This window comes from Candida orthopsilosis (genome assembly GCF_000315875.1).
Source record: "Candida orthopsilosis Co 90-125, chromosome 7 draft sequence".
Classification (NCBI taxonomy): domain Eukaryota; kingdom Fungi; phylum Ascomycota; class Pichiomycetes; order Serinales; family Debaryomycetaceae; genus Lodderomyces; species Lodderomyces orthopsilosis.
The window spans coordinates 482,837-499,591 of NC_018301.1; the positions used below are offsets into that span (position 1 = coordinate 482,837).

Below are 16,755 nucleotides of genomic sequence, written 5' to 3' on the forward strand. Positions count from 1 at the left end.
GTCAAAACTATGTCATAATTTTTGTTTGAAGTAAGTCCACTAGAGTGTAAAAGGAATACACGCCTCCATATAACCAGCTGTAGGAAGGGCTTCAATCTTCGATAGTAGGCCATCTTTGCGTAAATATGTAATTTATAAATCCTTTTGTTTATGAATCGTTGTCGTCCCATGGTTTTCAATAGTTCCGCGCAGTTGTTTTTCGCACTATTTTGTTTGGTTGAAACCTTTCTCGTGTGAGTCGCAATAACTCAATTTGCGACATTTGGCAATGAATTATAATTTTCCAACATTTCAAATTTGGTACACAATTTCCGAAAATTGTTTTGTGAATAGTCGCCTAAGTGGCAATCAGTTAATTTACCAGTTTTGATACATAATGGTTGCTTTAGAAAGAAAGCGAAAGATAGAAGAGCAATCTTCCAATGGAACACACAAAAGACTGAAGTCATTCACGACTTCGTCTTTTGTTTTGCATTCATATTCCAAATTGCCCGACATCAATGCGATGCCGTCTGTCAAAAAGATCGGACTTGATATTTTCGTTTGGGGAACGGGTTCAATGTGTGAGCTAGGTTTAGGTCCTGCTGCAAACACAAAAGAAGTTAAAAGACCACGGTTGAATCCTTACTTGACTGAGGAAAAATTGGGCAATACTAAGATTGTTGATTTTGCAGTGGGGGGTATGCACACTTTAGCTCTTGACGGGAAAAATCGTATTTGGTCTTGGGGAAACAATGACAGTGGAGTTTTGGGTAGGGATACGTCTCATTCAAAGGAGGTTTTGAAGGATGTAGATGCAGCAGAAAGTGATGACGAAGATGGAGACTTGAACGAAGCAGAGGCTACACCGGCATTGGTTCAAGGCTTGGAGAATGAAAATGAGATTGTTCAGTTAGTTGCCACTGATAATTTGAGTGCAGCATTGTTTTCTAATGGAGATGTATATGCTTGGGGTTGCTTTAGATGCAATGAAGGATTATTGGGCTTTTTGCGAGATGAGATCAAAATTCAAAGAACTCCATTAAAAATTTCAGAGCTCAAAAATATTGTCCAGCTCGCTGGTGGAAAGGACCATGTACTAGCGCTTGACTCAAAAGGGATTGTTTTTGCTTGGGGAAATGGACAACAATATCAATTGGGCCGTAGAATCTTGGATAGACACCGTTTAAGAAGTTTAGAGCCACAACAATTTGGACTCTATAATATCAAATACGTTGCCAGTGGTGACTACCATTGTTTTGCGATAGATCACAATGATCAAGTATATGCTTGGGGGTTAAATCAATTTGGGCAATGCGCATTTACTGGCTCACATGGCGAGTTGGAAGATGGCTCGGTCTTGATGAAACCCACTTTGATTCCAGAGTTGTCTAATTTGGGAATTAAACAAATTGCTGCAGGAGAACATCATACGCTTGCTCTCACGGGTGATGGAAAGGTTTTAGCATGGGGAAGATATGACATGAAAGAAGTAGGCATTCCCGAAGAGGAATTACCAAAATCAACGTTCAAGGATCAACATGGCAAACCAAGAGCTATCCCAACACCAACACAACTAAAATTTGGAAATGCCGCCGATATGAAAATTAAGGCGATCGGCGTCGGTTCACACCACTCATTTGCGGTGACTGAGGATGGCTTTGTTTACTCTTGGGGATTCTCTGAAACTTATGCACCTGGCCTAGGAAACTTGGACGATGATGTCGAAAAACCTACAAGAATTGTGAATACGGCTACCAAATATGAAGATATCTTGATGATTGGCGCAGGTGGACAGTTTTCCATTAGTGGGGGAGTCAGGATGGAAGACGAGGAAGCTGCTGAAGATAGATTAGAAAAGTACGAGGATATCGATGGATAGAATAAATAAGTACATTTGTTTTAGACTATGTATGCAATAAAAGTCTCCACATAAGTTTTGACACTGATTGTAATTGCCAACTGGTGATTCATTGTTTCTTTCGAGCTCACTAGATTCAGTTTCTACTCCCCATAGGGAGATTACCAGTTCGTCTCGTTCCATTTAACAAGCTCTAAAGCTTGTTGGTGAACATCCTTTTGGACTTTCTTTCTCATGTAAAATATAGGACAGTCCTTGTTAGAACAAAGAACCTCCTGGTGTAATGATCCTTGGCATCTTTGACACTCTGTCCATAATCGAGAAAACTTATTTTCCAAGTAGTTCATTTGAGAGAGCGCGCTAGTGTATAGACCTGGACCTTTGCCCTCGTCAATACAATTGTGACACAAAGCACCATGATTTCCTGATTTCAAAGGCGTCTTGCAATTGACACATACCTCCGACTTCTTAGCAAATCTCATAAGACCACCGGTCTTTGGAGCCGACATTTTTATGGTCCGCGTGTGCGCACCGGCTAATAGCTCCTTTGTTTTGGACTCCCCCAAAATTGGAATGAATATTCTTTCCAATGGCTTTGTCATTTGTTGCTCCAAATAGTACTTTACGTCAATGGGTAACGAATTTTCTAATACATACAAAGGATCCTCGGATTTTTCGTAGTTTTTGTCACCCCCTGTCTTTATTATCACGTAAGCAACTCTGTCACCCAAGGTGGGAGCCGATCCCGGATCTCTTTTTCTCATCCTCTCTGCCAATTCCACGTGAGCCTGTTTTGCCGAATAGTCGTGCTTGGAGTAAGCCTTCGTGATTACCAATTGCGAAAGATCGACTCTATTCTGCAACAAGTCCGCAATAGTTTGCTTGACAAATCTCTGAGCCTTGTCCACATTTCTTTCTTCTAATATAAACTCCAAAACTTTTGTAATCACATTCTGTACTAATCGACAATTATCCCTCCTAACTGTTTCGATACCTTTAGTGTCCATTTTGTCGAACTTATCAGGTCTTGTCCAATACAATCCTGCATATCTCTTTTTATTTATCAATAAATAAGGGAAATACACTTTCTCGAATTCCAACTTGATGGGATTTTGAAATTTGGTTGAAACATAGTTTGCGGCTTCCTCCCCGAGCTTCATACAAGTGTCTAAATCTTGATAACCAAACTTCACCATCACAGAATCTGTATCACCATAAATAACCTTTGCATCATATGGGTGTCCGTTCTTTTTTGAATAGTACTCCTGGACTTCGTTCTTTGTCTTTTCAATCATTTCTCGTCCAAATGCTGTCACTGAAGATGAAATAGCAAGGCAAGGCAATTTACCAATAGTGGCACCAGTAAATCCATAGACCGAGTTTGCTGAAATCTTCAATGCAAGCTGTCTACCATTGAGAACGTCCTTTTTGAAGGGGTCCTTTTCATTTTTCAAGTCCGTTTTTGCCTTTTTCCTTGCCGTCAACAATTCATTCAAGATTGTAGGCAAAATTCCTTTCTTTTTGTCTGGGTGAACAAAATAATCTCCATTAGGGGTTTTAGTGTAATCTGCCTCTGTTAAACCAAACGCCCTTATAGAATTTTTATTGAGCAACGTAGTATAACACAAATTATGAGCCATCATAATTGATGGATACAAGGAGCTAAAATCTAAAGTGGCAATTGGAACATCGTAGTAACCTCTTTCAGGTTCGATTACTGTTGCTCCCTCATATTCTTCACTCGAACCTTCGCTTTTCATGTTTGGGATGACAATGTCTTCTTGTAAACATTTACGAAACAACTGCGACACAACTTTGATTTGTTGTCCCCTGGAAAGTAGGTACGAAAATGGAACCCCGGTGACTCTAGCCATTTCAGTGTAATTGACTAGACACATTAATTTATCTAGTAACCGAAGGGGCAAGTAGGCATCCTTAAGACAATACACGGCCAAACGTCTTCTAGTCTCCTTATTCCCATTCTGCAAGTCAGTAATGATTGAATGTTGAACATCTTCCTTTTGTTCCCCTAAAAAGTGTGCTGAAACAGAATTGAGTGTGTACGATCTCAACTTGTACTCTCTTTGGATAAATTGAAGCAAGTCTAATTGCATTCGACCGTCTATGTTCACTACTTTATTTTCTCTAGTACCATACGCCCTGGAGCTGAACACGGCATCTTTGATCTCTTGCTTAACACCCTTCAATCTTCCAAAATAAGGAAATTTATGAACTTTCAACGCCCTTGCTCTGTCTAACAAATATGGAATATCAAAATTAGCCGTGTTGTATCCAATAATGACATCAGGATCTACTTCATTGACAAACTCCTTCCAGTGGAATAACATATCTTCTTCTTTCTCATGTTCATAAATTTGTGACCCAATAATGGATGCACACGTATTAACCGTGAAAACATTTCTCACAAACGGTTTAGAATCTCCCAACTTCAGTACCACATTTGCAATTTGGATGACCGGATCATGCTCTGCTTCTGGAAATATCCCCTTTCTACCAGCACACTCGATGTCGAATGACAATATACGTAATGGAGCCATTTTCAACCATTCTTTTTCAGACTGGTGAGCTATCAAATCCTTATAGTCAATGGAACATTCTATCTGGCAAGTGGAAATCTTGGAGCTCCTCAATTTGTACTTGGTTCTAGGCAATGTGATCCATGACATTCCGGTAATGTTGCAATCAATCATCAATCTCAAAAGATAGTTGATGTTATCGTAAGTTACACTCTGCTGAATAGGAAACAAATCTTCAAACCGTATCTCTGCTTTTTCAAATGCACCTCTCAACCTAGTAATGTTTCTATTGTTATTAACATAAATTTTGAAAAAAGGTGTTTTGATATTATTGTTATAGCCCCATATAGATTCCTTCATTTGAATTTGCACGTCAACCACACCATCGTAATTTGCTTTTAAATAGCTCGTAAATTGCATCAAATGTTGGTCCTTAACAAATCCCTTAGGGACTGGAGAATAAAAGTAATGAATGAATCCAGTCACATTGCAAAGTACAGAGTACCCTTCCTGTGTGATTCCAAAAAATCTAGCATAAGTCGCGTCATTCTCGTTGTACTCTTCGCCATCTAATTGTTGAAAAGAAACGTCCTCCTTATTAGGGTCAAAATCAGCAGGAAGCAGGGGTCTAGACCAACTTTGGTCTTCGTCAGCACCCGCACCTTGTGCTGCTTGAGTCATGTCAACCAATTCCTTTTCGAATTCTGATGGCTCCTCTGTCCCATTCGGTCTCTTGAGTTTCTTAAAGATCTTCTCTTGTGATCCGCCGATTTCTATCAGGGGTGTTGCAGTTGCCACTTGCGAAGCCACGGGAAGTGAGTGTGCTTGGTCTTGATGTATTTCCTCAAATGGTCTTTTTGATGACATGGTGTATTTTAGTATTAAGTGATACACTTGAAGGTAATCCAGATGGCGAAGAAGGGGAGAGATCCTTTGATGACGCGGTGTGAAGCAAAAAGAAAAAATTAGATTACATGACGCGTTTATTACAACGTTGTTAACGATCAGAAGAATACATTTTAGTAGAACAAACTTCTCCTCCCCCCCCCCCGTCCCCCTTTCATCCATAATTCTGGGGTACTGTGGCTAGGATATTATCTATCATCCGACCTATTAGCGGTGAGGTTGGGCTGGCTAATTACACACCATTTGTCAATAAAATTTGAACTAAAAGCGATATCTGACCCCATTTTCCGAATTAGACTACTGCGATTTGTACTGCGAGGAAGAAGAACACCTTGCTCTGAGTGTAAACCAAAACAGCCATCCTTTGCTGTGACTTTATAAAATCTTCAACAAGCACAATAATCAGACTGCGAAACTTTTCATTGGTGTCAATTCTACATTGGATTAGAGCTGAGTAAATGATTGGAGAATGTGACAGTTATCACTGTTTACTTGTTAATAGAAAAATTCTTCATTCGTTGATTACAAGATGATATAACACCATCATCGTATAGCAATTTTGGACATTTCAAAGCAGCAGCCACGTTAGGTAAAAACATTATCAAAGAAACAAGAACCACTCCTCAATCAATAACTGCTTCGTCGCTCAACACATCTCTCAAGCACTCTTTAATTTTCTCAAATGTAACAGGCTTCTCAACAACAAAGTCGAAGCATTGTGCTTTTCTAGCCTCATCACCGAATCCAGTAACAGCAACGATTGGAGTGGCGGAATTCTGTCCTGCAGTATACTTTATCAACTTCACTGCATCAATGGATTCTACTTTGGTAAGTTTCAATGCCGTCATTATAAGGTCAAACTTCACCTGACTCGTTGCGCGTTTGATCAAGTCTTCGCCATCTGATACGGAAACAACTATACACCCAGCCCTCTCCAATAATTTCACAACTTGATGACGAACAGAGGAGATTGGTTCACAATATAAAACATCAAGATCATGATTTAATGAGATCTCCTCCGACATTCTTGAACTTTCTCTTCGACGTTGCACTCTCAATAACGCATTGGATCTTGTTGTTTCTTCTGAATCTGACGAGTTTGGCGATGAGGTTTCTCTGAAGAAAGAATGATGAGTATTGAGCACGTTTGGATTAGAGTACGAATAAAGCATGGAATTGGGAATGGGGGTTAAATGTGAATTCGTTGATGGACTAGTGGCTGGTTTTCCAAACCCTTGCATGTAAGGCGAGCTGCCGGCTCTTTGATGCGTGAAGGATGATGTGGTATTCGGTGAATCTTGATTTATATCATCACCCAGCGAATAAGTGCTAACTGTGGACGGTATTCTTTCATGCTTACCGAATGAAACGGTAGGACTTTCTAACGTTCGATGAGGTGACTGAGACCTATTATGTGGATTTGCAGGAGACCCCAAACTAGCGCCTGGCGGGGATGTAGGCCTTTTAAATGGACTCGATGTAACAATCGTATTTGATAAATTTAGCCCAGACCCACTGCCTGGTGCATTCCCAAAAGATAAACCCCTAGACCTGATCACAGGAGTACCTTCCAGAGAAGACGATGAGAAACTATTTCTATGTTCCAAATGTTCCGACTTCAATCTGTTTATGATATCCTTGTTTTGTTTCTCCAAAACTGACAAGTTCCTAAAATGGAACAGTCCAAATTCTCCAGCCTCACCCAATTTACTTGAGCGACGTTCTTTTCTAATCAGTGTGGATGAAGTGGTGGTAGCAGAAGGTAAGTGGAGAGAATTGATAGATTCTCTTCTTCGAGCCTTGTTCTCTGTTTCCTTGTCGTCATCAGACGATGACTCATCGTTAGGAAATTGCGCCAATGAAGCACCACGTAAATCAAAATAGTCTGTCAGTTCTGGGTTATCCACATGGGGAACAAATGGGGCAGGCTCTTCAAAAACTGTGTCCCAGTTAATGTCTTTGAAAAATGGATGTGTCATAATCTCCTCAGCTCCTTGCGAGCCTAACCTATTATCAGGGTTTAATTCCAAAAGTCGTTCAATTAAGTCTTTAGCTTCTGGGGAACAAAATTTAAGATCCTCTTCAGGCGGCAAGTCCGGCCAATCTATTTCACCTTGTAATATATTGTCGAACACCTTCTCTGGAGTGTCAGCGTGAAACGGTGGATACCCGTACAAAAACTCAAACAAGATACAGCCAATGGACCACCAATCTGATGCTTCACTTTGCCCAATTCCTCGAATGGTCTCCGGTGCTAGGTAGTCAGGAGTCCCAACAAATTTTTTGACTCCCCCATTGTTTCCTTCAGCACCTGTCCCTAGATCCGATCCTGATGCCACTGTCGTTGCCAATTTGGGATCATACAATGCATAATTTGTGATTTGTGGATTCGTAGACTCATCATCCATTAGTGCAAAAGACGATTCTGATGCCGTTCTGGGAATAATTGGTTTCAACAATGGTGACTCTAACCCACCAGAGTTAGATCGAGCCCCTGATCTGTGCTTATTACTACCAAAAGTTTCCAAAAATTGCATAGTGGGAGATGATCCCGCTTGTAGCGAATGTGTCGGTGTATGGTTTTGATGGGCCAACCTTGACCTTTCTAAAGAAGGAGATAGGACAATGGAACTTCCTGAACTATTTCTCTTTCCACGCTGCTCATCGTTATCCAATCCTGCAGAGTTTGGACCACTTCCACTTCCGCTGCCACCGTTGGTTCCAAAAATACTGCGGAATAACTCTACACTTTGCTCATTGACACTACTTTTTCTGTGATTCGTTTGGCGACCAACAACGCCCAATCTCGACAAACCGAAATCGGTTAGTTTCAAATGACCATTTTTATCAATCAAAATATTATCCGGCTTCAAATCACGATGAATTATACCCCTTTCATGGAGGTCATTTACACCAATTATTATTTCAGAAATATATCGAGCTGACCATTCGAGTCCCAAGACTCCCAAAGTCTTTATCAAATTCCCACAATCTCCACCATTCAAGTATTCCATCACCAAGTATAGAAAATCTTTGGATTGAAAACTGGAGTATAATTGTGCCACATAAGGAGAGTCGCTTTGTCGCATCATTACTGCTCTTTCAGATTTGACATTGAGGACCTGATTTTTAGCAATCATATCACGCTTGCGTAGACATTTAATAGCAACATACTCACCCGTCAACTTCCTCTTTGCAAGAAACACTGAACCAAAAGCTCCTTTACTGATGGGTTTCACAATCTCGTAGTCTTTGATACCGGCTGGGTTGGTGGGTGCTTGTTGTGTTGATACTAGTAATGGTGACAATGGAGGTCTCGAAACTGAACTACTTAGTTGACTTGGAGTCCCATGCGTAAGCGAATATGATGGAGAATTCTGCTGCAATGGAGTGACGGCTGTGTCCAAAGATAATTTTGTAATCTTTTTATCAATACCAGAGCCACTTTGATCAGAATCAGTCGCTTGTAACGCCATCGGTGAAGATTTCACAGCAGAACTTCTTTGTATTGATGTCAAGCTGCTTTTTTCAGCATACGGTGCAGGGGACAAATGCCGTATGGGGGAGGGGTAGTTGGTGTTGTTTCCCGACGATGTTCGTGACATTTCATTGGACAGTTTTCGCTGCGGCACTTCATTCCAGCATGATTTTCGGCGCCCAGATAATGATGAGGACGACGAGTTTTGCGATAGGTTTCTTGTCTCATTCATCAATATATCTTTTGGAGTAACAACATTCTCGAATTGAGAGTCCTGTAGTAGCTCCATTGGACTTTTACTTCTAGAAGGTCTCGGTGCAAGCATTGGAGGTTGCTCCAAATTAAGCAAACTATTCTGTCGTGAATTGGCGTCCAGAGTCTCGGTTCGTACTTGAGGCGATTGTGATTGTGTAATGCTCACCAGCTGTGGCACTATTGGCAGTCTCGACCGCTCTATACTATCGGATGGTGTACAACTTCTTGATAATTTCGCAGCTGTTTGAGTCCTGATTTTATCAACCGTTTCCCTAACCGTTTCCAATACTAGCAAATCAACTTCACTTTTAATCTTGTTCAGGTACTGCAATATCGAAACTAGTCTCGACAAAGTTTCCAATTTGTCATTTATTAAATCCTTTGTGTCCTCTAATATCTGTTTAATGGCCAAATCAGAAGTCTCTATAGTCGTGGGATTCATTACCAAATTTAACGACTTTTCAGAATTGGGAGAAAACGAAATATAGTTCTGCAAATCGTCACTCACATTGTTACTAGATGGCGGGTTTATTGCTATAGCTTCATCGCATAACTCCTTGATCCTTTGTAAAGTTCCAAATGGAAACTTTTTCGAATACATTAGGCTCTTATTTCTAGAATGAAAGCTTTTTGTCATCACTTTATTGGCGAGTCTAGGAGACGAGTTTTCATTTGAAATTAGGGGCAATGCAAACCCCTTGTAATCGCGGATTACTGGCAGGGGACTTGATGAATTGTCATCATCCGACGAGCTCAGGGATATTGACAGGTGTGAGGAAGTATTTGGCAGTAGCAGGGCCTGAGACAGAGTCTGTGATAAATTCAATTGTTGCTCGCCCGAATTCACGGGGCTTCCTGGTACAGCCTGCTGCAGATACAACGTTGGTTGTTGAGTTTGTATAGCCAAACTCTCTATTATCTTGGTAATCAATTCTCGCTGTTCAACAATAGCATCTTGACATTGTTGCAAGTCTTCATCAGCACGATGTTCAATTAGACAAAGATCGCTGTGTTTTTCAATGAACCATGCTGGAATATTTGTTTCACAAATTCTACACAATATTGTATTCGGTTGTGGAACGTATTCTTCCTCAGTAACACCCAACAGTTTCAAATTCATCAAATATCCTTCAAAAATCTCTGATCCGAATCCCAACAAATCAATCAAAGCATCTGGTATTGATAATTCCAAATCAATTTGAACAAATGGTCTTACAGTCCACATTGAGTGTGTGGGAAGCTTGGTATGTGAATCATGAATTAGGATCCCTTGCGCCTCAAGTTCGATAAATCCCCCATCATTTGATAAAGAAGTCGATACTGAGCTATGCTGAGAAGATTGGTCAAGATGCTGCTCCACCTGTCGCGTCTCTTCCTTTTCAATGGGCACATAATCTTCCACAGGTAAATCAATATCATTGACTTCTTCCACTGAATTTTGGGGAGTTAGTTGACTGTCGTTACTAATACTAGTCCTATCACGGATAATCTCCTCCAAATCTCCACGGATCTCGTTGCCTTCAATGTCATGCCTTGTGTGATTAGTTGCAGTAATGAATTTCACTTTGTAACTGGCATCATCACGAGTCATTGACTCAATAGCTTGGTTAAAAACTTTATAGTCTTCCTCATTATTCCCCAATATGATCTTAGAAATAGGTCCATTGGTAATTTTGCTTATGGATGTACCCACAATATATTCCCAATTTTTAGACAAGTACCGTATACTACCATCGAGATCCAATTCCATAATGATGGTGGGGTTATTCAGGGAAGCCAATCTCAAATCAATCTGCTCCTCTAGTGACTTATATGGCCCGGAACTATCTATCGTATGCAAAGGGAATCGATATGGCTCTGTATCCTTTGGACTGTTGTCTGGGTTTGGGGTTTCAAATTCAGTGTGCTTATCCTTGGCACTCAATTTTATGCGGGGCGTGGTATTAGTTGACAAAGAACTTGGATCACTAGATTCAAATTGACCAGACCCTATCTGGCTTCGATTATCATTTCCAAGTTGCTGGTGTGGTTCTTGGTGTTGGGGGGAAATGGACCGTTCTTCTTCAGTATGGTTACGAGGTCGATGAGGACTGCGAAATACATCCACGTTATCCACCGTATTATGTGTCATTCTTTTTTTGTATACAGAAACCTTCCAATGGGATATGACCCTCCAATGAATCAATTCTTTAAATAAGAACTGTATATGTAGATGTAGATGGGTTACTTATTCAAATGGAGTGGTGCACATACAAATAAAAGAAATTGGTTGTTGTTTGGAGTGGTGATTAAAGTAAGAAGGGTTTGGTATCAAATAGTTTTGTTTGTGGTTCGTTGTGTTTGTTGAAATTATATTTACAACACACACAAAAGCAATTCCTTATATATTATAAAGACTGCAAATTGTATACGCACGCTACTAGGATCTAGACTTACAAACTCAAGGTCCCATAATCATACTATTACTTGATTATTGAAAGAGCACTTCACACCCAAGTAATATAAATCAATGCATTTCTTGCGACTTTCTTTTAAACAAAGAGCTTAATAACTCTCGATCGACTGTGTTTACTTGGGTTGAACCAAAGGCATTGATAAAACACAGCAATCCATCGCAATAGAGTAACGTCAATCAAACGATGGCTATAGCAACTGGGTCATTGAGATTTACAAGCACTACACTTAGTATGATGTCCATTTACTTGTATTTGTATATATGTAATGGTGAATTTTATGGAAACAATTTGTTGGAAATTGCACCGAAAATATTCCAAAGGGTTTACTAATCAGCCACTTCAAAAGAAAATTGGCCAAAAAGAAATCCTCATGAACTGAATTGTTGAATCTATAAGCTGTTTTAATGAATAAAATGTAAAAATAATGGACAAACGACAATTACCAAAACTCGTGAAATAATGGCAGTACTGCAAAATCAAATAGTAATAGTAATAGTAATAGTAATAAAAAGACAAACAACAACAACATATTTAGAAGCTATTGTTCTTTTTTTAAACACCAACGCCGAGAGTTGGATCTCGAATTGAACTCATGAAGGTTAATTTTTTATTTTGGTCGTTATGATCGTAATAAGATTGGTATGATAGTGGAGTCAAAGTGTTTGTATGTTGAATTACAAACACATACCACGTAGATAAAAGTAATAATGATAAAAAAAAAGTTGATTGGATCCACAACAGTATAACTGTGGCGGTAAGGGATTGTAAGTTGGAAGCAGTAAAAAGTAGTTGCTTCCCAATAAAACTATCTCAAACAAAGAACAAGTTACACCTCATACAGTGTATTCAAAGTTTGATTTGCTATCAATAATAGATTTCTTCTTTATCGATTCAAGTAAGTCAATATTCTTTTGTTCATTTTGTTGAAATATTATACTTTTCAAACACTTGTTTTCCATTTCCATAGTTTTCAACTTCTTTTCCAATATGGCCACTTTTTCTTCCAATTCCTTAGCTTTTCTTTCCATCTCTTGCTCCTTCAATTTCTTTTTGATTCTAAATCTTGCACTTGCTGCAGTATTTCTCTTTTTCTTATCTTCAAGAGAAGATTGAGATGAAAGTGCTGCATTGGAAGGTTGAGTTTGGAAGTTTGCTTGTTGTGATGCATAGGTATACACTGAGGGAGTATATGGAGTAGACGCTACTGAGTTTGGTGATGGAATGGCGGTTGTATTTGCAGTCAAAGCAAAGTTGTGGGCAAGTGGTGCACTTGAATTTACTGCAGATTGATGTTTGTTGGCAGATGACTCATTCTTGTACTGTTGTTGCTGATGTTGTTGCACTGGCTTAATAGGAACAACAGTGTTGTCTCCAACAACATCTAGCGAATAAAATTCATTAGCAGCTCCACTAAACAAGTCAAGGTGTTGTTGGATATCTTCTTCAGTGATCAAGTCATGGTTACCACTTGGTGAAGGGGAAAACATGTTGTTATTATGTAATGAGGTATTAGTATCCTCCTCATACTCCAAATTCAAACCATTCAAGTAGTAGTTTGGATGAAAAGACATATTGATGAATGAATTTAGGAGGCAGTGGTAGTTGGTGTGTTCTATGGATAGCAAGTCCTACTGTTAGTGGGAGAAATAGCAAAGTAATAAGTAAGCAAGTGTGCTGGTAGTCTGTTTGATTTAATTTGATGTTGAAGAAAAAATTTTATGGAAAAAAATTGAAGTGATGCTTATATGCAGTATATAAATTAATTTAATAAGGTTAGTATTACTAATTACTCGATAATTAACACGTACACAACACTAATTTAATACTCAAGAAGTAGTATTCTTTACATTTTATTTATAGATTAGTCGTAGTAACACTGTATTGTAATCATATAGCTTTATAGGGTGTTATTGAATTGAATTGAAAATTGAACACTGAAGACTGAATATTGACTCATGATTTTTTATTTCTTTTGTTTTGTGCCTCGGATATTACCGTGTTTAGTAATAATTGTATACCGATACCCGATTTCCACTCCGCTTCCACCGCTATGTAAGCGATTGCCGCTATATCCAATCTCAATCCAACCAACGATACATATATGAGCACACATCGCTATGTTATACCGCTACTGTTCGATCGGTCTATTCTATTCTTGATGCAACTTAACTATTCTATTTAGCAAGAAAGTCGCTTTTTCCCCCAAAAATTGGTGCAAAATCCTCATTTATCACAGAATAGGACATCCCAATTCAGTCAAATTTATAGTGGTTCCTTCTAAACAGTATACGAATTAAACCCTAAATAGATAGCATTGTAGCTGTTTCTAAGAACAGACGGCAATAGACTTTGTCGTGTATAATGTGCATGTTATATAGTTTTTGTTTATGTTGCGCGGTTAATGGAAATCGGCATTTGACTACATATTACACAAAGACGAATGAGCCACTTTTAAAAATAAAGTAAAGTGTTAAGAAAGTTCTTTAGAGTTATGTTCCTGCTTTTATCAACAAAGAAGAGTCAAGATTAAGGTTCGAAACGCATCAAACTGATTAATCACACCCGGAATTGAATATTGTTTGGTAGAGATATTCATGCTGTTTCTCTGTACTTTACAAAAGTTTAACTGTAAATTTAGAGTACATTGTCCAATATAGTCAAATCTTTATTTCAAGAAAGATATACTTCCATCGGACTCTATCCTCAACCACTATATAAGCAATTCAATATCTATGTCAATCAGTTTAATCAATTTATCCACTTCTCCTAAATCTCGATAACTAGACTTAGCGATTTTTGCCTCTTGTTTTGTTCTTTCATCGATCAATTCTTGCATATTAACATCTTTTAAAGCTTTGGCATTTTCTTCATTGATTAAATCTTGATAAAACATACGAGTAACTGTTTTCAATCGAGAAAATGGATCTCCGTCTTGATTGGATTGATTTTGTATATCTGATTTAAATTTGATTTCAGCTTTTCTTATATTTTCTTGATTTAATTTACGATTCCGTTCGTTGACTTTAGCAATATTGGATTGTGATGATGATGATGTTGATGATGTATTGAAATTTTGATCTTGTAATACATTATTAATATCTTTCAATTCTTCAATAATTTCTTTAGTCTTCTGTAAATTACCTTGTTGCTTATAAATCTTCAATTCATCCATTAATCTAGCCTTTGTCTTGACAGCATCATAACTTGTATAATTACCGCTTTGTCGCAGCATACGCTGTTTTCTAGTAATCATTTCATTTATATCTTCATCAGTTAATCCTTTATTAAACAAAGTTTGTAGTTGATTATATTTGTCATTAACATCATCAAGCAAATCAATAGTTTCACCAGTTTTATCAAGTTCATTCAAATACCTATCGAATTCTTCTTGTGTTATAGGTGAATCAGAAAATAAATTCATAGCAAATGGTTTCTTTTGGTTCTTGTTCTGGCTAACCAAAAAGTACAAATCATACTTTGAACTTCCAATTCGATAAGATTTTTCTGGCCTTGTCTTCATATCAATGATTTTAACCATTCTGTACATCGGAGTTCGAGTCACCTTATCTACTCCAAGATTAACTTTAGTATACGTGTCCAATACAGTATCATCAAATCCTGGATGGTAACAATACTGTGATAACAAACTTCTCCCCACTTTGATTCGATTTATATCCTCCAATTTAGCCAATTCTGTCAGTCTCTTGCGTTTTGTCTTTGATACACCACCCCACATAACTTCAGTTTCACTTTCGTCATTGTATGCGTCTTCATCATCCTCCAACAATCCCTCGTCCTCGTCTTCTCCCTCCTCGTCTTCTTCATCTTCATCAGATTCTTCCTCATAATCATCGGATTTTCTAGTCTTTTTTCTCGTATGCTTTTCTCTCTCCTTCTTCAACTCACTTAATTTGGATTCCTTCTTTGACTTGGCACCACCAGTCTTCAGACGAGTTGAACTTCTCAAATTCTCAGTACGACCTTGTTTTGGCTCCCTTTGTGCCTTCATACGTTGTTGCAAATACTGGCGTTCCTTGAACTTGTCCATCTCCTGGGATCTTTCGAAAAGAATCTCTTCCCTTTTGATTTCATCCATTGCCTCCAACTCCTCACGATCTTGTTCATCCTTATATTTACCTTCCAACGGGTAAGGATTCACCAATTCAAGCTCTTCTTCACCCTCTGCAACGTAGTCCCCTGCATCTGATTCAAGTTTACGGCGTTTGGCTAAAACAGTATCATCATCATCAGATTCATATTCCAAATTGCTACGTTTTGAGGTAGTTGAACCAACGTCAGATTCGTAATCCTCACCTCCTGCCAAAGCTAGCAAGTCATCTTCCAAGTCAGACATTGTACCTATTCACTTGATTGATTGGTGGATTAATTGTTCGTCTATTAGATAATGAGCACAGGTTCAACTGCACACTTTCATTTCGTTCATTAATCGCCATAAAACCGCGCGAGGTAACTGTCGCAAATTACAATTCTATCTTGTCACAGGTATACAATATGCGACACAATTTACTTTTTTGGCCGCACTTGCACGACAATTAGGGCTCAGCCCGCGAAAAATAAACTTCACGTGAACAAATAACAGAGATTTCAAATTAGACTTCTACATTGTGAGATCGACTGATATGCTTTGGGACCACACCACAAAGCATGGCTAGCTATATGGCACTTATAGCACCTCTCCAATGAGTAAACTGTAATAAATGATATGTATTAATAACGGATACGTATGATTGACCACATCACTATGCAAAAACAATTCAACATCTCCCTTAGCTCGGAATGAGCCCTCATAACATACTCTTCCTCCACACACATCCTCCCACACGACCCCGCTTTTATTCGGTATATTCGTTAGATTGAAATCACTTCATATCCACTAATATCCTCAAACAAAAAGCACTGGTAAAACAAACTTAACGCAATCTTCTGGCTTCTCTTTCTGATTCCATCAAACACAAGATGTCATTTTCTCTGACTGGACCTTTAACGTTTCTGACGATGGTTCTAGAAGCATCTTCCAAGAACTCAACTCTAACTTGAGTAACACCACCTCTTGAACCGGTTCTACCCAAAACTTTGATGACTTTAGCTAATGTAACTGGAGTTTTAGTGTCCTGAAAACGAGTGTTAGTAAGGAATCCTTCATCATAACTATTTTTAAACTGATCTAGTTGAACATACCATATTGATAAATCTGCTGTTGATATGTGAATAAGCTAAGATTGAAATCGAATGTAAAGTAGAAAGAAAAAAAATTTCGACTGA

The 16,755-nt window shown here is 38.6% G+C and overlaps 6 protein-coding genes across 6 annotated transcripts; 1 reads left to right on the forward strand and 5 right to left on the reverse strand. All coding sequences in view use genetic code 12, as the record gives it.

Annotated features, from left to right (window-relative positions):
- Positions 1–376: 376 nt before the first annotated feature.
- On the forward strand, positions 377–1,861 carry CORT_0G02420 (Srm1 protein; the record flags this gene model as incomplete). Its single annotated transcript, XM_003870999.1, has 1 exon — positions 377–1,861. One exon carries the CDS (start codon positions 377–379, stop codon positions 1,859–1,861), a length of 1,485 nt encoding a protein of 494 aa, XP_003871048.1.
- A 140-nt stretch (positions 1,862–2,001) lies between these two features.
- Positions 2,002–5,445, reverse strand: CORT_0G02430 (Pol3 large subunit of DNA polymerase III; the record flags this gene model as incomplete). The annotated part of the gene is made up of 1 exon (XM_003871000.1): positions 2,002–5,445. One exon carries the CDS (start codon positions 5,443–5,445, stop codon positions 2,002–2,004), a length of 3,444 nt encoding a protein of 1,147 aa, XP_003871049.1.
- A 461-nt stretch (positions 5,446–5,906) lies between these two features.
- On the reverse strand, positions 5,907–11,147 carry CORT_0G02440 (Rim15 protein; the record flags this gene model as incomplete). Its single annotated transcript, XM_003871001.1, has 1 exon — positions 5,907–11,147. One exon carries the CDS (start codon positions 11,145–11,147, stop codon positions 5,907–5,909), a length of 5,241 nt encoding a protein of 1,746 aa, XP_003871050.1.
- A 1,158-nt stretch (positions 11,148–12,305) lies between these two features.
- On the reverse strand, positions 12,306–13,043 carry CORT_0G02450 (Met28 bZIP domain-containing protein; the record flags this gene model as incomplete). The annotated part of the gene is made up of 1 exon (XM_003871002.1): positions 12,306–13,043. One exon carries the CDS (start codon positions 13,041–13,043, stop codon positions 12,306–12,308), a length of 738 nt encoding a protein of 245 aa, XP_003871051.1.
- Positions 13,044–14,182: 1,139 nt separating this feature from the next.
- On the reverse strand, positions 14,183–15,826 carry CORT_0G02460 (Rtf1 RNA polymerase II-associated Paf1 complex subunit; the record flags this gene model as incomplete). Its single annotated transcript, XM_003871003.1, has 1 exon — positions 14,183–15,826. One exon carries the CDS (start codon positions 15,824–15,826, stop codon positions 14,183–14,185), a length of 1,644 nt encoding a protein of 547 aa, XP_003871052.1.
- A 577-nt stretch (positions 15,827–16,403) lies between these two features.
- CORT_0G02470 (Rps28b ribosomal protein S28B) lies at positions 16,404–16,674 on the reverse strand (the record flags this gene model as incomplete). Its single annotated transcript, XM_003871004.1, has 2 exons — positions 16,404–16,604; positions 16,672–16,674. 2 exons carry the CDS (start codon positions 16,672–16,674, stop codon positions 16,404–16,406), a joined length of 204 nt encoding a protein of 67 aa, XP_003871053.1.
- Between the last annotated feature and the right edge of the window lie 81 nt (positions 16,675–16,755).